This window comes from Haemaphysalis longicornis, unplaced genomic scaffold (assembly GCF_048455015.1).
Source record: "Haemaphysalis longicornis isolate Haplotype H1 unplaced genomic scaffold, Haemaphysalis longicornis Haplotype H1 scaffold_20, whole genome shotgun sequence".
Lineage (NCBI taxonomy): Eukaryota > Metazoa > Arthropoda > Arachnida > Ixodida > Ixodidae > Haemaphysalis > Haemaphysalis longicornis.
Window position 1 is genome coordinate 2,011,463 of NW_027526296.1, and position 20,504 is coordinate 2,031,966.

At 45.5% G+C, this 20,504-nt stretch overlaps 1 protein-coding gene across 1 annotated transcript; it reads right to left on the reverse strand.

Annotated features, from left to right (window-relative positions):
- Nucleotides 1–694: 694 nt before the first annotated feature.
- On the reverse strand, nucleotides 695–20,217 carry LOC144172353 (facilitated trehalose transporter Tret1-like). Its single transcript, XM_077701107.1, has 4 exons — nucleotides 19,845–20,217; nucleotides 15,552–15,775; nucleotides 10,061–10,338; nucleotides 695–1,043 (listed from the first exon to the last, which is right to left on the reverse strand). Exons 1-4 carry the CDS (start codon nucleotides 20,215–20,217, stop codon nucleotides 695–697), a joined length of 1,224 nt encoding a protein of 407 aa, XP_077557233.1.
- Nucleotides 20,218–20,504: the final 287 nt, after the last annotated feature.

A 20,504-nucleotide genomic window follows, 5' to 3' on the forward strand; every position in this document is an offset into this window, starting at 1 on the left:
GGTTTCTGAAAAGCTAACTACATTTACCTTCTAGTGCTTAGAGTTCCATGATATGGTACCAAGGGTGTGGACGCACATAAATTTGCCCTTTTCCGCATCTCTTAGTAAACGAAACTCCTGTTCAATGATACTTATTTTTTCGCTCCCTTTAAGTTTTGTTTATCGAAAGTCTACTCTGTATTTACTTACCTGTACCCACCATAAAAAGACTCGAGATAAACGGCAGTACTTACAAGTGAAAAAACAAAAAAAAAATAAAATAAAAATGACAGCGTTAAACTATAAAGCATCGCTTTTGTCCTGGTCATCGGTTAGTCGATAAAATTCACTAGATTTTAGGCCTTTATGTGCCGATTTGGAGACTCTCACAAAAAAAGCATTCACTTCCTATCACAAAACTACTTGGAAGGTAATTTTTAATTACAGAGCATAACACGTTTATCTCTCCGCTAGATTGCGGTAGAAATATATTCATAAAAGTTCCATATCACTGTCTAGCATGCGGTGAGGTTATTTGTGAACGGAAACATTATTCATCAATTCAAATATAACAGACTGTATAAGTTCAAAGCACTACATTCCGGACAGTCAGACGGAAAAAGTCGATTATCCTTTAAAAGAGCGCATTGTGAAAAACGACCTGAAGTAAATAATATCGCTGCCAGCTAATGGCGATAGAACTTGCTGGTTAATCTCAACTAGCAAGGTCAATATCATGTAGCGGACGGCTCTCCGTGTCCGGTATAAGGAGCGCCACCGCGCCGACGAGAAGTCCGAGTCCCGTGCCGTACATGACGAACGTGTCCTTACGTCCGAACACTGCAACCACCTGTGCGTCGAAGTGCACCATTAATGAGGTGATCAACCAGCGCGACGCCCAAACGAACGACGAGCCGCAGAAGCGCAGGCGCAGGGGTATCAGCTCGCCGGTGAGCAAGGTCGGCAGGTGGCAAAGACCCACTGAGTAGCCCAGCACCAGAACACAGACGGAAAGCACGGCCCGCCAGTCGACAGGTCCGTCCTGCTTCTCGGGTGACCACTGACTGCGGCCAAAAAAAAACACTTCGTCTAAATTCATGTGAATAATTTCTTCAATGGTATTAATTAACTAATCGTTTGGTAATAGGTTAGTGTTACCTAAAACTAACATTTAAATTCGGCTGCTACCGGTGTTCGTGGAACATTGGGGGGAACCAAGCTTTGGCCACTTGACACTGAACAATAACAGAACCTGAGCAGATTTTTTTATCAACGCTGAAATACCGTAGCACGTTGAGATTTGGGTCTATAATCCACATTTCCCCTCACCTTCTGTAAAGCCGAAATTGGCGTGTATGGTTGTGCAGAGGACAGCGTGCAGTACCGTTTCAATTTCGCCGGTTGCGTTCAAAGGGGTGCAAACTTAACAACAGATCTATTTAAAGGTTACTGAAGCTCGCTCAGAACATCGTACAAGGGATGTTTTACTCCGGAGATGTTTTCGCTCTTTGTTCTCTGTGTATTAACACCCATCTGAACTAGCAAGCCCCATCGTTGTGGGGATGACATCTTCCGAATATTGAAGGTTCTCTCTCTCTCTCTCTCTCTCTCTCTCTCTCTCTCTCTCTCTCTCTCTCTCTCTCTCTCTCTCTCCCCGTAGGTGTTACATACAGTACAGTGCTACGATACCCTTCTAAAGGTATCAAACCATCGAGTGTTTAACACGGTGGTACGCAGAATCATAAAACACAGAGCAAAACTTAACCACTCCATAAGCCACAAGACGAACAAATAGGATGAGCACAACTACTGAGGTTCTGCAACGTTACGGCACTGTAGAGAAATTTGGAAAGACGTTGGTTGTTATCCAAGCAAGCTATTTAGCATTTAGCTACTTAGCATTTTTACTACAGAACCACACAACCCCTATAAACGGGACATCAGTTAAAAAGTATGAACCACCATTCCGAATCAAGGAAACAAAACCCTGAGCCAAACACCTAAAAACCATGATATGACATGTCCGACATTAGTTCACAGGTATTTTCGTTTAAATTTACGCTTTTGTTTTTTATTTAGCATGAAACAGAGAAAACCTAACTCTGCAGTTTAACCCCGTTATGTAAATAGAATACGAGTACGAGACTGGTAAAACAGTACAGTGGAATTCCTAATACAGCGATTTTTAAACCTACCATCTCGGCCCGTAAAAAAACAAAATATTTTTCTCAAATTTTCGCTTTTACAATGAACATCAATATATACAAGGTTGGTCTGGATGCTTATAACGGGGTAGTTTCTACCAATTCAAGTAATAACTAATTCAACAAGTATAATGCTCTCAATAGTGGGCTCTAAACAAACCTACCGCGTTATTAAAAACCAAGTAGTGCATGTGAATCTAACTTCACATGCTTGGGGAAGTGATACAGTGAAGGAAGATGGCGAGGAGGAATAGAGAATGGGGAATTATGTGCAGGTGTGGCACAGAACTGTCGTCTTTCGGCGCCATTTGCAGCAAAACAAGGAGATGCTCGGCAAACTTCATTTATTGGTTTGCACTCTCCGCTACAGTACTGCTTCCGTTCAGTTATCAAGAGACGCATTTCGTTTTACACGTACCCTGTGCAGTAGAGCGGTATCACTTTTGATTCTGGGATTTGCTGAAGCGTTCTCTCCTTGCGTGGTTTTAGCGAGGCATTTGTTTTTGTGCAAGTGCCTACTCCTGGAACGGATCGCAGATGCCCAGAGCTGCCTATTGGCCCAAATTTCCGGTAATACTGATTCTTCCTAATTTTTTTGTAAAGCAGTGCAACCAAGCCTAATGACCTTCTTCGATGGTTTACTTAAGCAAGATTTCAAGCAACCCTTTTGCGAAGAAAGCTAGCTGCAACGTCACTCGGAAGGCTATTGGGTGAAATCGTATGCCTGGCGTGTGAAAGGGGAAAAGCCAGCGTTTTTGTAGCGTAAGCTGCACTGGGCAAGGTCGAGCAGTTTCGCGTGGACCCTGAAGGGCCATGCTGCGCAAGCGCGAGAAGCATTGGATTGGATTGGATTGTATCGGATTAAATTAGATTGTTCTAATCCAATCCAATTGGAGTACGGGTGTTTAGAGAATTGGGTTGGATCATTCCCCGGTCTGCGCATTCCAGAGGAGTGACGTCATAGCCCCGGCAGACGCACTGGTGCCGGCGAGTGCCCAGCGAGTGCCCAGAGTGCCCAGTTCCGCAGTAGCCAAGTCTGAAGCTGAGCCGAAGCCGCTTGATAGCCGTTTCGCGTGGTTCCTGGAGAGCCGTTCTGCGCATGCGCGAGGAGCAATGACTGGACTGTACTGGACTGGACCGGACTGGACTCGATTGGACCGGACTGGATTGAACTGGATTTCTCGACCGTAGCTCACGCTACGTATATCCTGGCATAGCAGAGCTAAGCCATTGCCATTTTTTTTTTCTGAACGAGCGATGCAGCTGAAGCTACAGAGCCACGGGATCAATCGGTCATGGCCTCGCGAGACGCCCAAACGTCGAGAAAGAGTTAAACACCCAAGCGAATGTTTTGTAGCGGTCCTCGCGCCTCACCCTCCAGTTTGCACGAATGAGAGAGCGCGGTGAGAAAGATCTGATCGTTGCTGCAAGTCTCACGACAGTCGTGCATTCTAAAGGGGCGAACCCTAACGCGACGGAACCGCTTTATACTGGGAAATGGACCGCCACGTTTCGCTTTGGAGACGGGCACAAAAGGCCGTCGCGCTGATGGCGGTATCTCCCCGACCTTTCACACTGCCTGCTCCATGGCGGACAATTGGCTGGTAAGGGAACATTATTGACAGCTTTCTCGGAAGATGTTTAGGCCATGCTCTATGCGGGCACTCGAGGTAGAGGTGATGAGGGGACGTTTCCGGAGGAGATGAACACGTGGCTTAAAACTTCCATGCAACCACAGCGATATAATTGTTCTGTTCTGATAATTACGCACCCACAAAGCTAGGTGGCTCCAACGGAATTGTTCCTGGTCATCATAAGGTGCTCAGTAGTATTTTTAGTATTTTTAAGTGAAAGGTTATTTCATAAAAACGAAGACAAACGTAATATTATTCAGACGAGGGTCCCATAGTCAACAGACTGCAAGGGGACCCTCAATTATCAATACGCAAACAAATTTATGAAAGAAGCAAATGGGCGTGACATCTCATCATTATAGTAAAAGGACAAGTGAAGTTAATCTGTAATGTACATGCACTCAACAGTAAGCCTAACATAGACAAGAAGATATACAAACAAGATTTGACAAGAAGGTATACAAACAATGTGAAGTGACACGAAGGAAATAACGGCACAAGCAAACACGAATACCAATCATAAATACGCACAAAAGCAGGATCGTAATTAAACCAGAAGAAACTCTCTAAGGTTTTTTTTTCAGCATGTAACAGACGACGATGATTTGACCGTAACAGGCAAATTATTCCACAATGTGACAGCTGCCAAACAAGATGTTTTCTTACCGTAATTAGTACGAACAGTTGGTAATAAATTAATATTACTTCAAAATCTCTTGAAGCTATTGCTTCGTAAACCAACAGGATTAATGAAATTATAACAGTGGTAACAGTGCAATAATTTGTAAAAAAAATTTCGCAGCATATCCACGGGGTGAATGATGATGAGTGGGCGAAGCTCCTGAGGGGAAATCATCGGTAAAACCGTGACTCTTCAGTGAAAGTTGGCCCACTACATCTGTGTCAGAACGTAACGTCTAGAAAGTCTCGCTTAAACCGCGCGTCGGCACCTTGGGGCTGAGCTCGCCTGATGCGTTTTGCAGACGCCTCACGAGCTCTCACTGCATCGGGGTCTGCCTGCCGATACGCGCGCTTTCTCGCCGCTTCCCATTCTCTGACGTTTTGGAGATCCTCTTCGCGCCGCAGCCGTGCCGCTTCGCGTACGGCAGGGTCCTCGCGCCGTTGCCGTGACGCTTGGGCCTCTCGTTCTCGAACGCTGGGATCTTGGCGGCGTCGTCGCGCAGCCAGACGACACGCTTCGGCCTCCCGCTCTCGTACGGCAGGATCTTGGCGGCGGCGTCGCACAGCTTCACGGAGCGCTTCTGCCTCGCGGGCTCGCACATCTGCAGCCTTATCCATCGGGCGACTCCGAGCGCGCGCCAAAAGCGAACGGATTTTATTACAACGCTCCCCGCCATCTAGTAAACAATCCAAGAACTAAACTAGAGGTAGCCACGCCATCTAGTAAACAATCCAAGCGCATCTTTTCATCATATACAAGTACCGCCATCTAGTAAACAATCCAAGAACTAAACTAGATGTAGCCACGCCATCTAGTAAACAATCCAAGAACTAAACTAGAGGTGGCTACATACATACTTCGAGGATGAACAGACCCACGCCCTAAGGAGCTTCGCCCCTAAAAATATTCCCAAGTTGTAGTGAAATAGTGCATTAATTGATACTGTGTTATTCTGACGTAGTAGGCCTGAGGCAGAGGAAAGACATGAACTAAACTTTATAATTCGAATACATTGATTTTTATTTTTGTTGAACCGATGAAACGTGAGAAGAGTACGCGTTCGCCCATGAAACAATGGCATAATGGAAATGACTGTGAACAAAAGTAAAATATAAAGACAACAAAGCATGATGAGAGAAAAATAAACGCCGAGCTCGTATACCAAAAGCAGTTTTTTGCTTAAGATTGGAAAAGTGCGATTTATATGTAAGGTTAGGGTCGAGATGAATGCGAAGGTATCTAACGCGGTCACATGGTGCAATTAAATAAGGCTCAAGTTTTATTTCGAAAAAAAAGGATAGTTTTTTGCTATGACCTGAATGCCATAAATTTAGTTTTTTTCCGGGTTGATAGTTCGTAATTCTAATGGCACCAGTTTAAACGTTGCTCAGCACTGCATTCAAGTTCGAAATAAGGCAAATTATTGATTTATTAGATAACAATACTGTGGTATCGTCTGCACACAAGACGCAGTGAGCGAGATTAACGCAGTCTGGAAGGTCATCAATATATAAAAGAAAAAGTAGAGGACCTAAGATTGATCCCTGGGGATCGCCATGATTAAATGTTTACGTTTAAGAGATAGTATCGGCAATATATACAGTGTATTGTCTGTTTAGTAGGTAACTTTTAAAAAATAGTAATGCCGGTCCAGTTATGCCAAAAGTTTCTAATTTGTTAAACAAGATTTCGTGATTAATGGTATCAGATGCTTTAGTAAAGTATAAAAAAACTGACCCCACAAAATGTCCAGAGTCTGTTGATTTCTTGATAAAATCAGTTAACGAAAGCAAAGCTAGGTTAGTGGAACGTCTAAACCGGATAGCGAATTGGCAAGGGTTTAGTACATTAAACTTAGTTAGGTAGCTATTAAGACGTTTGGAAAATAACTGCTCAATTAGTTTACTTAAACAGGAGAGAATGGAAATGCGGCGGTAGTTCGATAGTAATAATCGATCGCTTTTTTTTGAAAATGGGCATAACTTTTGCTTTCTTTAGAGAGGATGGGAATGTTCCAGACCTAAATATAAAATTTATTTTATGGGTAAGTGTATTTCCGATTAAATCTACAACTAACTTCAAATGGCGAATAGAAATGTTGTCTACTACTGGGCTCCTGCTTTTTAGTGTACCAAGAGTAGACCGCACTTCTTCTGGTGTAACCGGGCATAAAAAGAAAGGTTGGCTAGCACGGAGCATACAGAGTTGCGCATTCAGAGACTGAGGGGTATTATTATAGACAGAGGGAAAATAATCGCAAAAAGCTTCGGCAATGTCAGTTGCTTTATTTAGGTTTGTTCCATTTCAGGTAATTTTTCGTATTGAGGCATTAGCTGTAGTCGTGTTAAGAAAGGTATTAAACAGATTCCATCGTTTTGGGGGTCATTTTCGTGTTTAGCGAATTTATACTCATAATAACACATTTTTTGCCTGTTTTAAAAAAATGTTTAGGAGCGAGCAGTATTTCTTGTATTTCTTGGCTAAATTTGAATTGAAGGGCTGCCGTTCGGTTTTCTTGTAGAGGTTATCTTTCTTTCGCATGCTTTGTAGTAGTCATTTAGTAATCCAGGGAATATTTATGCAACTGAATCTTTTTACATTTTACAGTAGTAGTGCTAGATGACACAAATCGTAAAAATGCGGAAGAAAAGGGCTGCAGTGCTACTTTCACATCATCCATAGAAATAACGGTACACCATACAGTCGCCCTGATAGCTTCTCTAAATGTCTGAATCAAATACGGATGTAAAGTGAGAACTGCATTTTTCAGGCACGTCCGCGTCAAAAATAAGAAAAATAGGCAACTGATAGGCGATATCTGCGTCAATAACGGCTGGGAAAGGTTGGGGCGATAGGTTAAATAGCGCATGGTTTAATAACGCGCATGGACATTTGCGCACGCGTCTAGTGGGTGAATTTTTCAGAGGTTCGAATCCAAATCCCCAGTAAAGCAATCTGTGTAAGTTGTAGACGAGTTAGATTCGGTGTCAAGTAAATTACTGTTGAGGTCAGCAAATAATAGAACGTCCTTATTTTCAAAAGCTAGCTGGTTAACAATAGTATCAAGGTTAAGCAGGAATTCACTGAGAGAAGATGAAGCGGAACGATAGATGCAACTAATGAAGACCTTTTTATTGTTATATGGAAGTAGTGACCTATCTGTTTCTATCCACACTGATTCGCAAAGATTTGTATTGAAGGACAGATCTTGCCTAGGTCTGTACGAGATGTTAGGCGATATGAAAACAGCTGTTCCTCCATAGCTATCTCAAGCTAGATGACAATACTCTGATTGATATAATATAAAAACTCCGCATATTCCTGTCAGAATCAGAAAGCCAAATTTCTGGTATGCATAACTAGAAAGAATGGTTCATAACTAGAAAGAATGGTTTAGTGAGGCTATGAAACTATTGATTGTGTCGAGGTTCTTCTTTAGGCTTCGTGCATTAAAATGGATTAAAGACTGCAAATATTTTTATAGTTTTCACTGTGTAGCAGAATAGCGTCTCTAGCTCCCTAATTCTGCCCCATCATTTAAAACTGCCCTGTCACCCTGCTCAACCGCAATTGAAATCAACCAGACCTGCCGCCTCGGCGGATTCCGAACCATGAACACGGATCTGTGCAAACGAAGAAACCTTTACTGGTGGCCCTGGCGTTCTCAGACAAATAATAAAGACGTTAAACAACGTTAAAAAATATTGGTTTACGCTAATGTAAGGCGTAAATTTCCTAAATTCGCTGAATACACAAGTATTCATGTTCATGTAAATGAACGGTATTACAAGTTGCCACCCTTTTACGGGTTTCGTTTGTTTTTCGGTTGATTTTAAGGCCTTTTATAATACACTTTGTTCTTTAAGGGTGGTGTATATGGTACATTTGTTTGATTTTGTCATTATACATATTTCCCTGTATTTTTAATAACCTCCAAACACTATTATAATGGTGAAATGTTGTGTTAACTTTGCCAAATATGCAGTTTGTGTAAAACTCACGGCTTGTCACAAGTTTAGCTGTAGGGTTAATCGCGCAAACAATGTTACGCATTAAAAAAGTACTTGTTCCTGGTTCCTTACCTCACAACCAGATGATCCAGAGGCCTCAAGGCGAACAGGGTTCCTGCGACTAGGAGAGCAGAAGCGCACAAGAGCCGACGGCGACCGACTAGGCTGGTGAGGGCCGAAAAGCTGGCCGTGACGATCACGTGGCGGCGAGCAACAAAAAGGCCGCCACTCCGCCGTAGCCTCCTCCAAAGAGCGTCACCATGACTTGGATTGCCCGCATCGTGAACAGCGGGGCGCACGACATGTTGTGCGCCAGGTGCAGTAGCAGGCAGACGCACATCATTCTGCGGGAAAGGGTGATTGCTTGGAATGTTTTTTATTGTATTCGGAGCAGCCAAAAATTTCCGCCATATTTGTCGTACAGAGCTACGAATAATCTTCGTGGAGTGCTCGCACGGTGTCACTTTAATGTTTAAAGTGAACACGAAGGCCACATAAAACTGCGCGTCGTTGGCAGAATAGGTAGCCAAGAGAACATCCTCGCCACTTTTAAGGTAGCCTTTATTGAAACTGTTTAGAAAGTAAGAGAATAAAACGAGAAAATCGGTAGTTGGTACTCAAGACCTACTTCTTCACACTTTACTGTTAAAATAGTAGCAAGGCAAGCTTAGGTGGCCTGGATGCCCCTTGAAAAATACCGTGAATAGGGCCTGTGTTCTGCCCTCACCATCAGAGCTCATTACGCTAGGAAGTAAAATCCGTCTATTTCTCGCCGAAGCCCCATAGCACCTGCATTAAAATAAAAAAAAACGAGCGCAAATTGCCCTAACTAGGAGGCCGACTATGCAAGGGCCTCATCATATGCACTGCCCCTGAGTGGCTATCTAACAGCATTACGTTTTTGTAACTTTAGATCAATAACGGTATTCATGTTCGCCGATGGCCACCCTGGTTTCAGGTGGGCTCAATTTAGCCGATTATAGGCAATTTTGCTACAGGCTTAAAGCAACAGGGTACTGCATTGAGCCTCTGCTTGGTCTGCTTCGCGGCGTAAGCACCAGACACAATGGTAAATCATATGATAAGACAGAAGCATTTGATGTTAGGTCAGCCCATCAAGCCAAAAATGTTTTTGGCAAAGGAATAAACTTCAACCTTGAAGACAACCGAAGTTAATGATGAGCTGCCTGATCTCTTGTATTAGGCGAAGGTTTACGTTGCCCTATTGGTTCTCTTAGAGTCCGGTTGTTCAACAAGGCGGCATCAACGTGCCGATGTTCGAATAGAAGTAGGCGTAGGGATGGCTGGAGAGATAAACTACGAAAATTTGCAGGAAATATTCAGCTCCACGTACGCAAGACAGGAGGCTCCAGATATCATTGGGAGAAGCCTGCGTTCTGCAGTGGGAACAAAGGGGATAGTCATGACGATAATAATGACGATGACGACAACGACCATAATCATAACGATGATTACGATGATTGAGTGACCTTCAATGACCTTGTAAAACCTCCAAGAACAGCAGGGTACCGGAACCAGTCGATGCCTCACCGTGCCTCCTTGTGCGCGCTAGTAGGATGGACCAGCTGCCAGGCATCTTCGGCCTCCTTCGACCGGTACTCGGGCTGCGGAACAACGCCGTAAAGACGCGCTGTGGCGACGTTGACGTCCTTGCGGCATCCGTACGCCAGGTACCAGTGCGGACTCTCGACCACGTAGTACTGCAGCGACAAGGCCGCTACGCACAGGATGGCACATGTGCTGGCCTGCATGCCCCAGGTGAGTCCGCTCACTGTGTAGGCGATCAGGGCACCGGCGCTGGTGGCCGCCTGCGCGGATCACCGGAGCAGATCACAATGCCAAGATCATTTGACAATTGTCGGAGCTTGTAACCACGGTGTGTCTCCGAATAAGACAGCTACCGTAATGCCATAAACTAAAAAAATCGTTTGATGATATAAGCACACCATACTGAAGCGGGAGTAATTATTTTATTTTTTCCCCTTCATTCTTTTTGGGAATCACCTGTTTGTGTACCAATCCGGTTACACCAGTGGTGGTGAATGGTGTCCTCGCTTATAAATAGTGCGCAAATTCCTCGAGACAAATGCCGTAAAACAACGTATACATAATTAGGTGACTTTAGAATGATATCAAGTTTCTTTGAAATTGGCCATTTTGCCATGCCTATCTCACGGGACGCTGCGGTCAATCCCCATGGCGCCATGACCCACAGTCAATTTACGCTGACGACGAGGAGGAAGATGTGGGGGGCGCAGCCTGCACGAGCTCTGTAATGGCCGCTATGTAAATAATGTAAACAGATCACTTCATCCCACCTCATGTTTCATCTGATGTCTGTCCTACCGACACGTAACGCCTTCAATAAGCGACCGCTGGCTGCACTTATTTTGTTGTCGCTCGGCTTGCAGAAGGAAGCCCACAAATGGTTGTGCATAACTGCCAAATACTGTTTTAGGGCAGAAGCACTACTAGCCTAGAAAGTGCAGTGCATGTATGTCTGTGTCACACCTACAGCACTTTCCGGTTCACAACAGCGTCCACAAAGGGAGCACGGCAAGGGAAAATATTAACCACCCCAGCTACTCGCGCAGCAGGCATTTGCTGTAACGATCCTGCTTGGAAGCGTAAAGACGTCGACTGGTAGCTGCTGCTTGCGCACAATGATTTTGACGTTGCTTGGGATGTGACCTACAAAGGAGGGGCAACGTGGTAAGAAACAGACAGACGTTAGGCCTAACTTCATTCTTTGACACCAAACTTCAACTGGTAGCCGCAGCTTGACGTATAGTGAGTGACTTTGCAGTTAGCTGAACTTAAAGGGTACGTAACGTTGCATATCAGCCAAACATTAAAAAAAACAGCTTTCGGTTGGGGAATTGAAGAGCAGGGGCAATGCGCGGTGTCGCGGCTCCAGCCCGTAGTGATATTGTGTTAGCGTATACCGGTGGCGGCGGTCCTTTAGGAGGGCAGTTATCCAATGATGTGTAAGGAAAACCAATTGAAAGGTCTTGCTCAAAAATTCTGTCTTTACTGCTACTCTTTGTATTAAATGCGCATTTACTCTTAACATTTCCCACGAAGTCTGGGTTATGTCCTTGCATTTGTCGGTGATGCTCCATCATTGTTCCGTGTGACGCAATACAAATAAGTGATCGGTTCTGTTGGTGCTCTTCGTGTTGCGGCTGGAAATTGCGTGCAGTGTCGGCTTTAACAAATTCCGAGCTAATTCTTATGGTCCCGTAATTCGCTTAGAAGGTGCTAATAATGCCCAAGGAGGCTAAAAATATAACCGCTGTCTCTACTTCCTAAAGCGGGTGAACCTCACAATGAAAATGTTTCGAGATAACATGTCCATCAAATGCGTGCGCTTCTTGAGGGTGAACTCCCCTTGCACAAAGATAGAACGACACATATATTATCTAAAAAAAAAATAAGTTAACGAGTATCCGCTTGTTCTTACGACAAACCCGTGATATCGAGTGCGCATAAATACAAGTGTTGGTGAAAAAATGGTTGCTAAAAATTTGTTTAGAAATACCAGATGTGAATTGAGTGGACCCTGATGTGTCACATTTTGTCTGGTGCTGACCGATAGAAATACAAACCTCAGTTTACCGAATGCTTGCTTACCTGAGTAGCAAGCAATTTATTGCCTTCTATACCGCTGTTCTTCTAGTAAATTGCATTTGAAATGAACACGAAAAAAGATATGACTTCCCGAAGGTTGTTCTATGCTAGATGCGTAAAGGAACAAATTATGCAGTCTAACTTGTTTAACTTTTAGTTGCGCTGAATTCATTGCCTACACACGCACAGACTGCTCATTAACCCGCAATAAGGTGTTATGAAGAGCAGGTTGGCGCAATTTTGCCTAAGAACTCGAGTCACCTCAGGATGTGACGCGGGTTTTCTCAAGCCCTATTTATAATCGCACACTTAATTACTCAATTACAGTAATACAAGCGAGGACTGAAGCAGAAATTAGGGCAATTAAACCAACAGTAAAGAAGTGTCATCTGGGCATAGGCAAGACACAATTTATCTTTTTCCCTTTGAGGTACGTTCGACAGAATAGTATTTCTGCCAACCTTATCCCTCTATATTTTACACCTAACTGACGTGCCGAAGCTGGGTGTTTTGCTTCTATTCTTTGTCGTTACATGTCAATTACGCCTGAGTTTACTAAAGAAAACAGCGGAGTAAGCGAAACCCCACCTGCCTTCTCCGGCTATCAAACACATTTCACTGGTCATCTTTTTCAGTGCGCCAGAACTTTGACGGCGGCCATACTGGTTTGGCGGCTGCGACGGCGACGGCCTCGACCTCGGCGTTGTAACCGAGTGAGCGAAGACAGAAAAGAAACGGTTGAGGAAAGTGTGACAAAAGTGTGAGGGGGAGGGCGGCACGCGCTAATATGGCGCCCTCTCCCTCACTGTCTCGCCCTGAAACTCTCGCAAGACGCTGCTCCTCCGTGTACGGCTCATACAAACCACGTGACATTTGCGTGGGAAGTTCAAACACGATTTGCAACAACATGCTTGCAAGCTGCGGCTACGCGATGCGAAATAACAGCACAGTAGCGCACGCCGCCGTGAGTTCGCTGATCGCGCGATCACTTCCAGAGACGCAGCAGCTATGCGCCCAGACCGAGTATACTGCAGTTCGCGCCGGGCACTAATTTCGCATTAGGGAGTCCAATATTCGTCAGTGCAGTTTTTTACTTCTTAAAATATCTTTTTCCACTGATATCATCTTAGCGATACCAATAGTAAGTGTCGAATTTTAGATAATCATTTTCGATAACTGTCAGCATTTTCGTTCTTTTTTTTAATATGCATGTTGGCGTGTATCGAATACCCAATCTGTGTTGCTCTAACAAATTGGCCGGCTGGTTTTCTGGCGTCGCACATTTTTCGCGCCGGACATGGCGATTTAGAACAGGCTTATCCTTCTCTTTTTGGGGGAGTATTGAGTGGTAAATTTTTTTTGTTTTGCACCTATTATTTTGGCAAACTGACACCATTCCAATTCTCTTTCTGTGCGGCTGTTAAGTTTCTTTATTTCCTTGCCGACGTACTGGGGAACATTGGATACTCCAAGCGTTGTGTTGTGCTGCCCGCGCACGGGGACCCGCAGGTCGGTCATACTGTCCTTTGGGACAGATTTTTCTCCCCCGTCCTCCGGCATCGTGTAATTTGTTATTTGATGCCAATGAATATCATAGTTCAATCATGACGGGGTAACACATTTACGTTGCACAATGCAAGCACACCTTTCTCAGCTCGAATACTAACGTCGCTGTCAATGGGATCCTTTTGTGGTTCACTAGGAGAACCGATTCACGGCGAATACTACGTAATATTGTGATTTATGATTGGATGTTTGGCTCAGAATAATTGCTTTTCTCTGCTCTTTGTGTAATTCAATAACTGAATAGTTTATTGTTTGTTTCATTCATTCATTTCTGGAATCAACAGGGAAAGGTCCCTTTATCCTTATTTCAAATACATTATATAATGAATTCGAACCAGTGTGAGGCTTGGATTGTGGGTGCCAGGGCGAGTAGCAAGTATGTCTGCGTTCATCTGTTTATGCGAATGCTGCTTCTTTTACTTTCTTTCAGCTGGAGCGAGGTAGTCCAGCGGCATTCTTTAAGAGGCCAGAAAGCCGCGTACTTGAAACCGGGATTAGCAACCATAGAATGCTTAGAATTACTAATTACACGGAGTTGGTGCAATTATTTGTAGCAATTGGTGTATAGGTGGAGCGTTGCTCTTGTATTTGCCAGATTGGCGTAAGGCTGAAAGTCGTCACACATACTACAGGTTCAAACGCCCATAGCAATGCCCCAGGCGTCTGCGCTCAAAGAAAAAGGGCCCATCTCACCACGAGGGGGACCCGAGTAAATGCGTCGCATAGGGGGTGGGTGTACTGCGTTAAGGTTTAGTGTTTGAGGAGTTGGTGGTAGTGAATGCGTTGTATCAGCAGCTTCTTGACGTAGTTTGAATGAGTCAAGGATATAAGGCGCGTTCGTAGCCTTTCATTCTGTGTCGGTTTTGTGGCGCAGTGGGAAGAGCACCATGTACCTCGCGTTCCGCCCACAGGTAGTGAATGCGTTGTATCAGCAGCTTCTTGACGTAGTTTGAATGAGTCAAGGATATAAGGCGCGTTCGTAGCCCTTCATTCTGTGTCCGCTTTGTGGCGCAGTGGGTAGAGCACCAGGTACCTTGCGCTCCGCCCGCAGGGTCGTGGGATCGAAACGAGGCACCGGTAAGTGTTATTTTTTATATAGTGCAGGGGGAGGGGTGCGGACCTGTTGTTGAGAGCGAGGAGAGTAGCGTGATGCGGGAGAGGAGGAGTGAAGGAGAGGGCGCACCTGGAACGGCTGTTGCGGACGCCGAGGCATGCCAACGCCGACAACGCCGGGTGACATCGTGAGTTAAAGAAGTGCTCTGCATTTAAAACAAAGCCGTAAACCGCTCTTTGCAACAGCACAGGGCTAAGGGCCCCCGCTAAGCGCTCCCCTAGCGTCACTAAATAAGCTACGCTTAAGAGTACCACCACTTCGTGCACCCGGAAGCGTCTGGGGGCCATTTTGTTTCAGGCTTGCAGTGTTGCCGTCTCTCGCAACGAAACCGCCGCCGGTTCTGACGGGCAGAGTGTGACCGGCCGCTGTAGCGTCCGCGCAGCAGAGAAGGGGGGAGAGGAGAGGCGCCCAGAAACAAAATGGCTGCGCCCGTATGTAAACAAATATCACGTGATGGCGACCGACCAATGAAAATCCTGGCGGCACATAACAATGAGAGATAAGAGTGCCGATACTCTAAAAGCCTTTTAGTGATGCTACCCTCCCCTAATGAGCATGACAGCATCCCTTCAATGACCTTGAGGAAGTCCTGCGCAGCCCATCAGTCATGCGCCTAGCGAGCACATCGAAGAACAATAACTTGCTCAGCTGCTTTCGTAGGCCTTCTACCATCGTCTGCAAAAAGTAGCCTCTCTGCAGTGGGGTACTTGCCTCCGTCAGGCTTCCGTAGAGTGCCCTCTTCTCGGGCGGAGCAACATCGGTGACGTAGAGGCTCGCGCAGTTCGTCATGATGCCCAGCCAAACGCCCGAGGCGGCCCTGTTTAACATGAACATCCAGACGGTGTTGGAAAAAATGGTGCAAGTCCAAGCACCGAGGAGACCGAGGACGCACACGATGAAAGTGCGTCGATGGCCCACCAAGCGAAACAGAAGCCCTGAAATGCGAATTTAGAGAGGCCATGAGCAGACACAGTCGGTAGGACAGACATCAGATGAAACATGAGGTGGCATGAATTGATCTGTTTACATTATTTACATAGCGGCCATTACAGACCTCGTGCAGGCTGCGCCCCCCACATCTTCCTCCTCGTCGTCAGCGTAAATTGATTGTGGGCCATGGCGCCATGGGGATTGACCGCAGCGTGCCGTGAGATAGGCATGGCAAAATGGCCAATTTCAAAGAAACTTGATATCATTTTAAAGCCACCTAATTATGTATACGTCGTTTTACGGCATTTGTCTCGAGGAATTTGTGCACTATTTATAAGCGAGGACACCCTTCACCACCACTGGTATAACCGGAGGGGTCTACGAGACCCCTCCTCTTAGTTCTCTTCTCCCGGCTGTCCCCTCTCTCGGTCTATAGACACTTTAACTCACGCCATGTGTGCCCGTCCGCTCAACCCATTCTCTCCATCCCCAGCATCGAGTACTGGGAGGAAGGGCACGCTGGGCAGCGCCTATTCGGGAGGCGTCTACTTCTGGTCGGCCGAATCCTCACCGTTGCCGCAAGCAATTGGCCGGTGGCAACCACGCACTCCTAAGTCAATATGCTTGGAAAATAAAGTGATTTCTCTGTCTGTCTCTCTCTCTCTCTCTCTCTCTCTCTCTTGCGTAACTCAGTTGTTAGCGCGGTTGTAATGGATAGGCGGGTAATCCGGGGTGCGAATCCTGCACCAGGGCGAATTTTCTTCGACTACGATGTTGCAGAGAAAGCTGCGTAAGATTTTTTTGTAGCTGTACGGCTACATTGCATGTGGATGTCAAATGTTCTTCCGAGAAAACTTACTCCACCTGGCGGATTTCCCCTCAATCTGGTCGATTAACCATACTTACTACCAACGGCTATCAAGGCACAAAACAGAGCAACGCAGCTGCCCACTGCTAGAAACGCGAAATGCTCGCGTTTAGCCCTGCAGGTAAGAGAAGCGATGACATCATTGGGTTGCTTTCAAAATATTGTGAGAACCGGCTTGATAGTGCAGGGAAGAGCCAGAAACGCCAACTCACCTCGAAACATAGGGAACGGAATATTTCATAAAAAGATGTGAAATGGGACGTGAGAATAGTATCCTAAACAAATTATTGCTTAAGAATCTATATCTTTGTTAGATGGACACTAAAAATTATCGGCTTCATCTTGATAAATATTGCCTGTTTTTACATTCCTAGATTCCCAACCAAGCTACAGCTGAACGCTAGACTGATTGCTTTGGGAAAACAAATAAACCCAGTAAGATAGTACTAAAGTTCAACAAGCAGTTTGTAGATACATACCATCGTGACCCAAAGGTGTAACCAAGCAGGGAGCATAAAGCCACTTGCAAACTTTCGCACCATCGCTTATGCCAGCGCTTTTCCTAACGCGAATAACGTGATGCTACGTGGCTCGCGTAGCCGATCTGTGGCTGCGACCCTGAGCAGTTCTCGCGTTTTCGTTTTCTACAAGAGCCTTTGTTTGAAGGGGCCATGAAGACAGAATACAAGTTGTGTGCATTAAAAAGCCGCTGTCCAGATAACAATGACACCAATTTCATTGCAGACGTCAAACAACTAACGGAGATATTAAATCTTACGCAGCAGTGGCGACTCCACAGTCACTGTCCTTAAACTTCTCTGTGACGTAACTCCGTTAAGCACAGTAGAAAAAAACAGGACGAGTAAGACAAGGACCAGAGCTACTGACAAATAAATTTTAATAACAACGGGACATATAAATAGAAAAATCAAACACGCTTAAATGACTACAGAGTTTATCACATAACTGCGCATGCGACCACGCACTTGTCATGCACGCATGTGATAAATGCTTCTCCAAGAAGGCCAGCTCTTTCGAGCGCTGGTCCGTGTTTCCCTCGTCCTGTGTTTTCTATACTGCGCTTAAGGCTACGTTCGGGACCGACACGAAAACCATATCGTGATCTATGGACGTAAAAAAAAACAAACGGCGAGTCACGCAGTTCGGTTGCCTAAGACGCGAAATGAAGTAATTTTTAAAAGTAATTACGACCGTTCCAGCAAAGGTCTAAACGCCGCCTAACGGAGTTATAATGGAATACAAGCTAGCTAGTGCCCATACGATGTTAAATTCTGTATGACAACACGCAAACGTGATCTTTCGACCGGCAACCGCCGACTAGAACCATGGCGAAGGAACATTACTGGGTGATTCCAGGGGAGTCTCCTGATCCGTTTGGCCATATCACTTGATTGCGAATGTGCAGTTAACACGCTGAGAATTATGTTTAGTGCTATCCCATAGTACATCACTGTGGCGCAAAATTTGAAAATTTCGCAGAACTTCAGGCAATCACACGTCAAAAATCTTCGTTTGAAGCTAGAAAGGAGCTGAGTGAGTCGCTAAAACAATATTTTTTTTTTCAAATTAAACAAAGATGTATTTTGCCTTCATGGCTTCATTAAATGGCATCCAATGGGGAGAGAAATTACCTGCGTCGGGAACCCATTCCACACCACTGAAAAATTTCAGCTAGACACACTAACCCCGACAGCACACAACTTTTGGAAAACATGAAAGGCCAAACAAATGTACGCAGCAGAGGCCTGGTACACGTGCAAAACTAAGGGGGTCTCTTTCAGCGTGCCCTGATTATCACTCCGTGATAAAGAACTTGCCTTTCTGCACGGTCATGTACAACTTCTCACTTGCGCCGTGGAGTGTCGTGCTCCTGGGGCGGTATTTTCGAGTTTTGTCCCTTTTGCGTCCGTTTCAAAAGTGTCCCTTTTGGCCAGCCCTGATTGGCTAAAAGCAAACAACCGGAAGTGACGTAACGCAAGCGCGGCAAACCTACTGCCAACTCTTACTGCTTAACCGGAAGTACGTCACGATGAAAGGGACGCAAAAGGGACGCTTTCAAAATGGACAGTTACGAGAATACCACCCCTGGATTGTTCTCGATTGGGTCTCTGCCTTTGTTGCAATCGATATTTGTTTTTTCTTTTTGTTCATGCTTCATAAGTAGCTCCATTCTACGCAGCCGCTCTTTCGGAGTGCGCCCGAAAGAGCGGCTGGGTTTAAAAGAGCATCTCAGCAGCCCGAATCATTCTATTTCTGTATTCGAATGCTACCTTGGTGCGGCTATGCTTGTTCCATGCTTTCCAAATACACTGCATAGCAAGGCTGAACAATAAAAAATGCGGTGGGGGACTCGCAATTGCAAGGAAATTAGCACTCGCCTTCTGGGACTAGAACACCAGCACCTTCGAAAGCTTCACTGCTCCACAACAAAAGCGGAATCAAAGGCTATGTCACAGAGACCCCAATTGCCAGACGACAGCCTTGCAACGAAACAGCAAAAATTAACTAGTGTTCCATGCGGAATTCTGCAACACAAGAAGAGGAAGCAATACCAGCCCTGCATACTACGTGTGACTATCATTGAAAGAAAGTAACCATGTTGACGATCTCACTGTAACGTTTATAGAAATCCTTATCCCGAAAAATTTCCCGACATGATCGGAACCAAACCAGTAAATTCGTGTTTCACAAGAAAAACGTGCAGTGGAACAATGAGATCACGCTGATATGAGATTGTGAATATTTGGAGGAAAGATTTAATATATATCCATATCGAGGCTAAGCAAGCAGTAACACAATAGATAACATGTGTTCTGTTCTCTCGCAAAGCAGGTTTTTTTGTTGCAATACCTACCTAGACCGAAAATTGAAAACGAAAATATTCACAATTTTGTTGAAAAAATTTTGATCACACAAGAGTTACAGCCTTTACAGGGAAAAATTCCCTTACATTTACAACCTTATTGTGAACTAACCAATGAAGACAAGTAAATAAAACTGGTAATAGTATAGTCGTTTTGCCTGCCAGGGGTCATATAATGTTTGGGGTATGGCTTTAATCAAGCAAGAGATGCAGCTGTTTTCTGTTGGGCACTCGCGATAAAGTTGGCTTTGCTGCACGTTTTTTGACTCGCATGACAAGTGCACGGAACTCAGACAAACAAACCTTCGCTGTAAAAGCTCACCCGAGCAGAGAGCCCCGAAAGCAGCAGCAAGTAGCACGATGTCGGCAGGAAAGTTATTTCCGGGCGCAGTCTTCGCCAAGGTGTACCAGGGCTCTTTCTCGATGGAAGGCATGGCGGCGGACGCATAACCAAGCGTGGTGCCCGCCACGCACGAGCCCAGACAGGCGACCAGCATGGCGTGCAAGTGCTGTCCCTCGGCTGGTGGCCCCTCCACGTCGTTGACCGGCGATCCGCCTTTGACCCGTGGGCGCCACAGACGCAACATGGTCATGGCGGCGTTGTTTGCGGGCGACGGAGTCACCGGGGCGGGGCTCACCTCGAAGTGTAACTTTCCGATCCCTTCAACACCTTCAGGCGTCGTACGAGCTTCCATGTTATAAGGCTGCTCTGAAGACTGGTTGCTGATTTGGGCGGTTTCAGGTGTTCTGCTTCCGTCCTACGAAACCACGACAGTCAAAAAAAGTGGCTCCAATCCACGCAGCGAAGGTGGTTGAAAAGCAAAGCTTTAAACGACACTAACAATAATTTCCTATGCGACATCACTTGAACTCGCACACGTGACTCTGCAAAGAGTAAAACCAGAGATTTTGCCAGCCGTTACCCGGAATTCGCGGGGGCGGCCTCTCGAACGCAGCAGCAGCGTCGGCCACGGCCGGGCTA

What these genes read in the sequence shown, in the direction of transcription:
- LOC144172353 (XM_077701107.1), bottom strand. Translation starts at nt 20,217, where the DNA reads ATGGAAGCTCGTACGACGCCTGAAGGTGTTGAAGGGATCGGAAAGTTA. An exon ending in TCTACGGAAGCCTGACGGAG is followed by an intron (nt 10,339 to 15,551) that starts GCAAGTACCCCA and finishes TGATCCGCGCAG; the next exon opens with GCGGCCACCAGCGCCGGTGC. An exon ending in AGCGCGCACAAGGAGGCACG is followed by an intron (nt 1,044 to 10,060) that starts GTGAGGCATCGA and finishes TTTTGGCCGCAG; the next exon opens with TCAGTGGTCACCCGAGAAGC.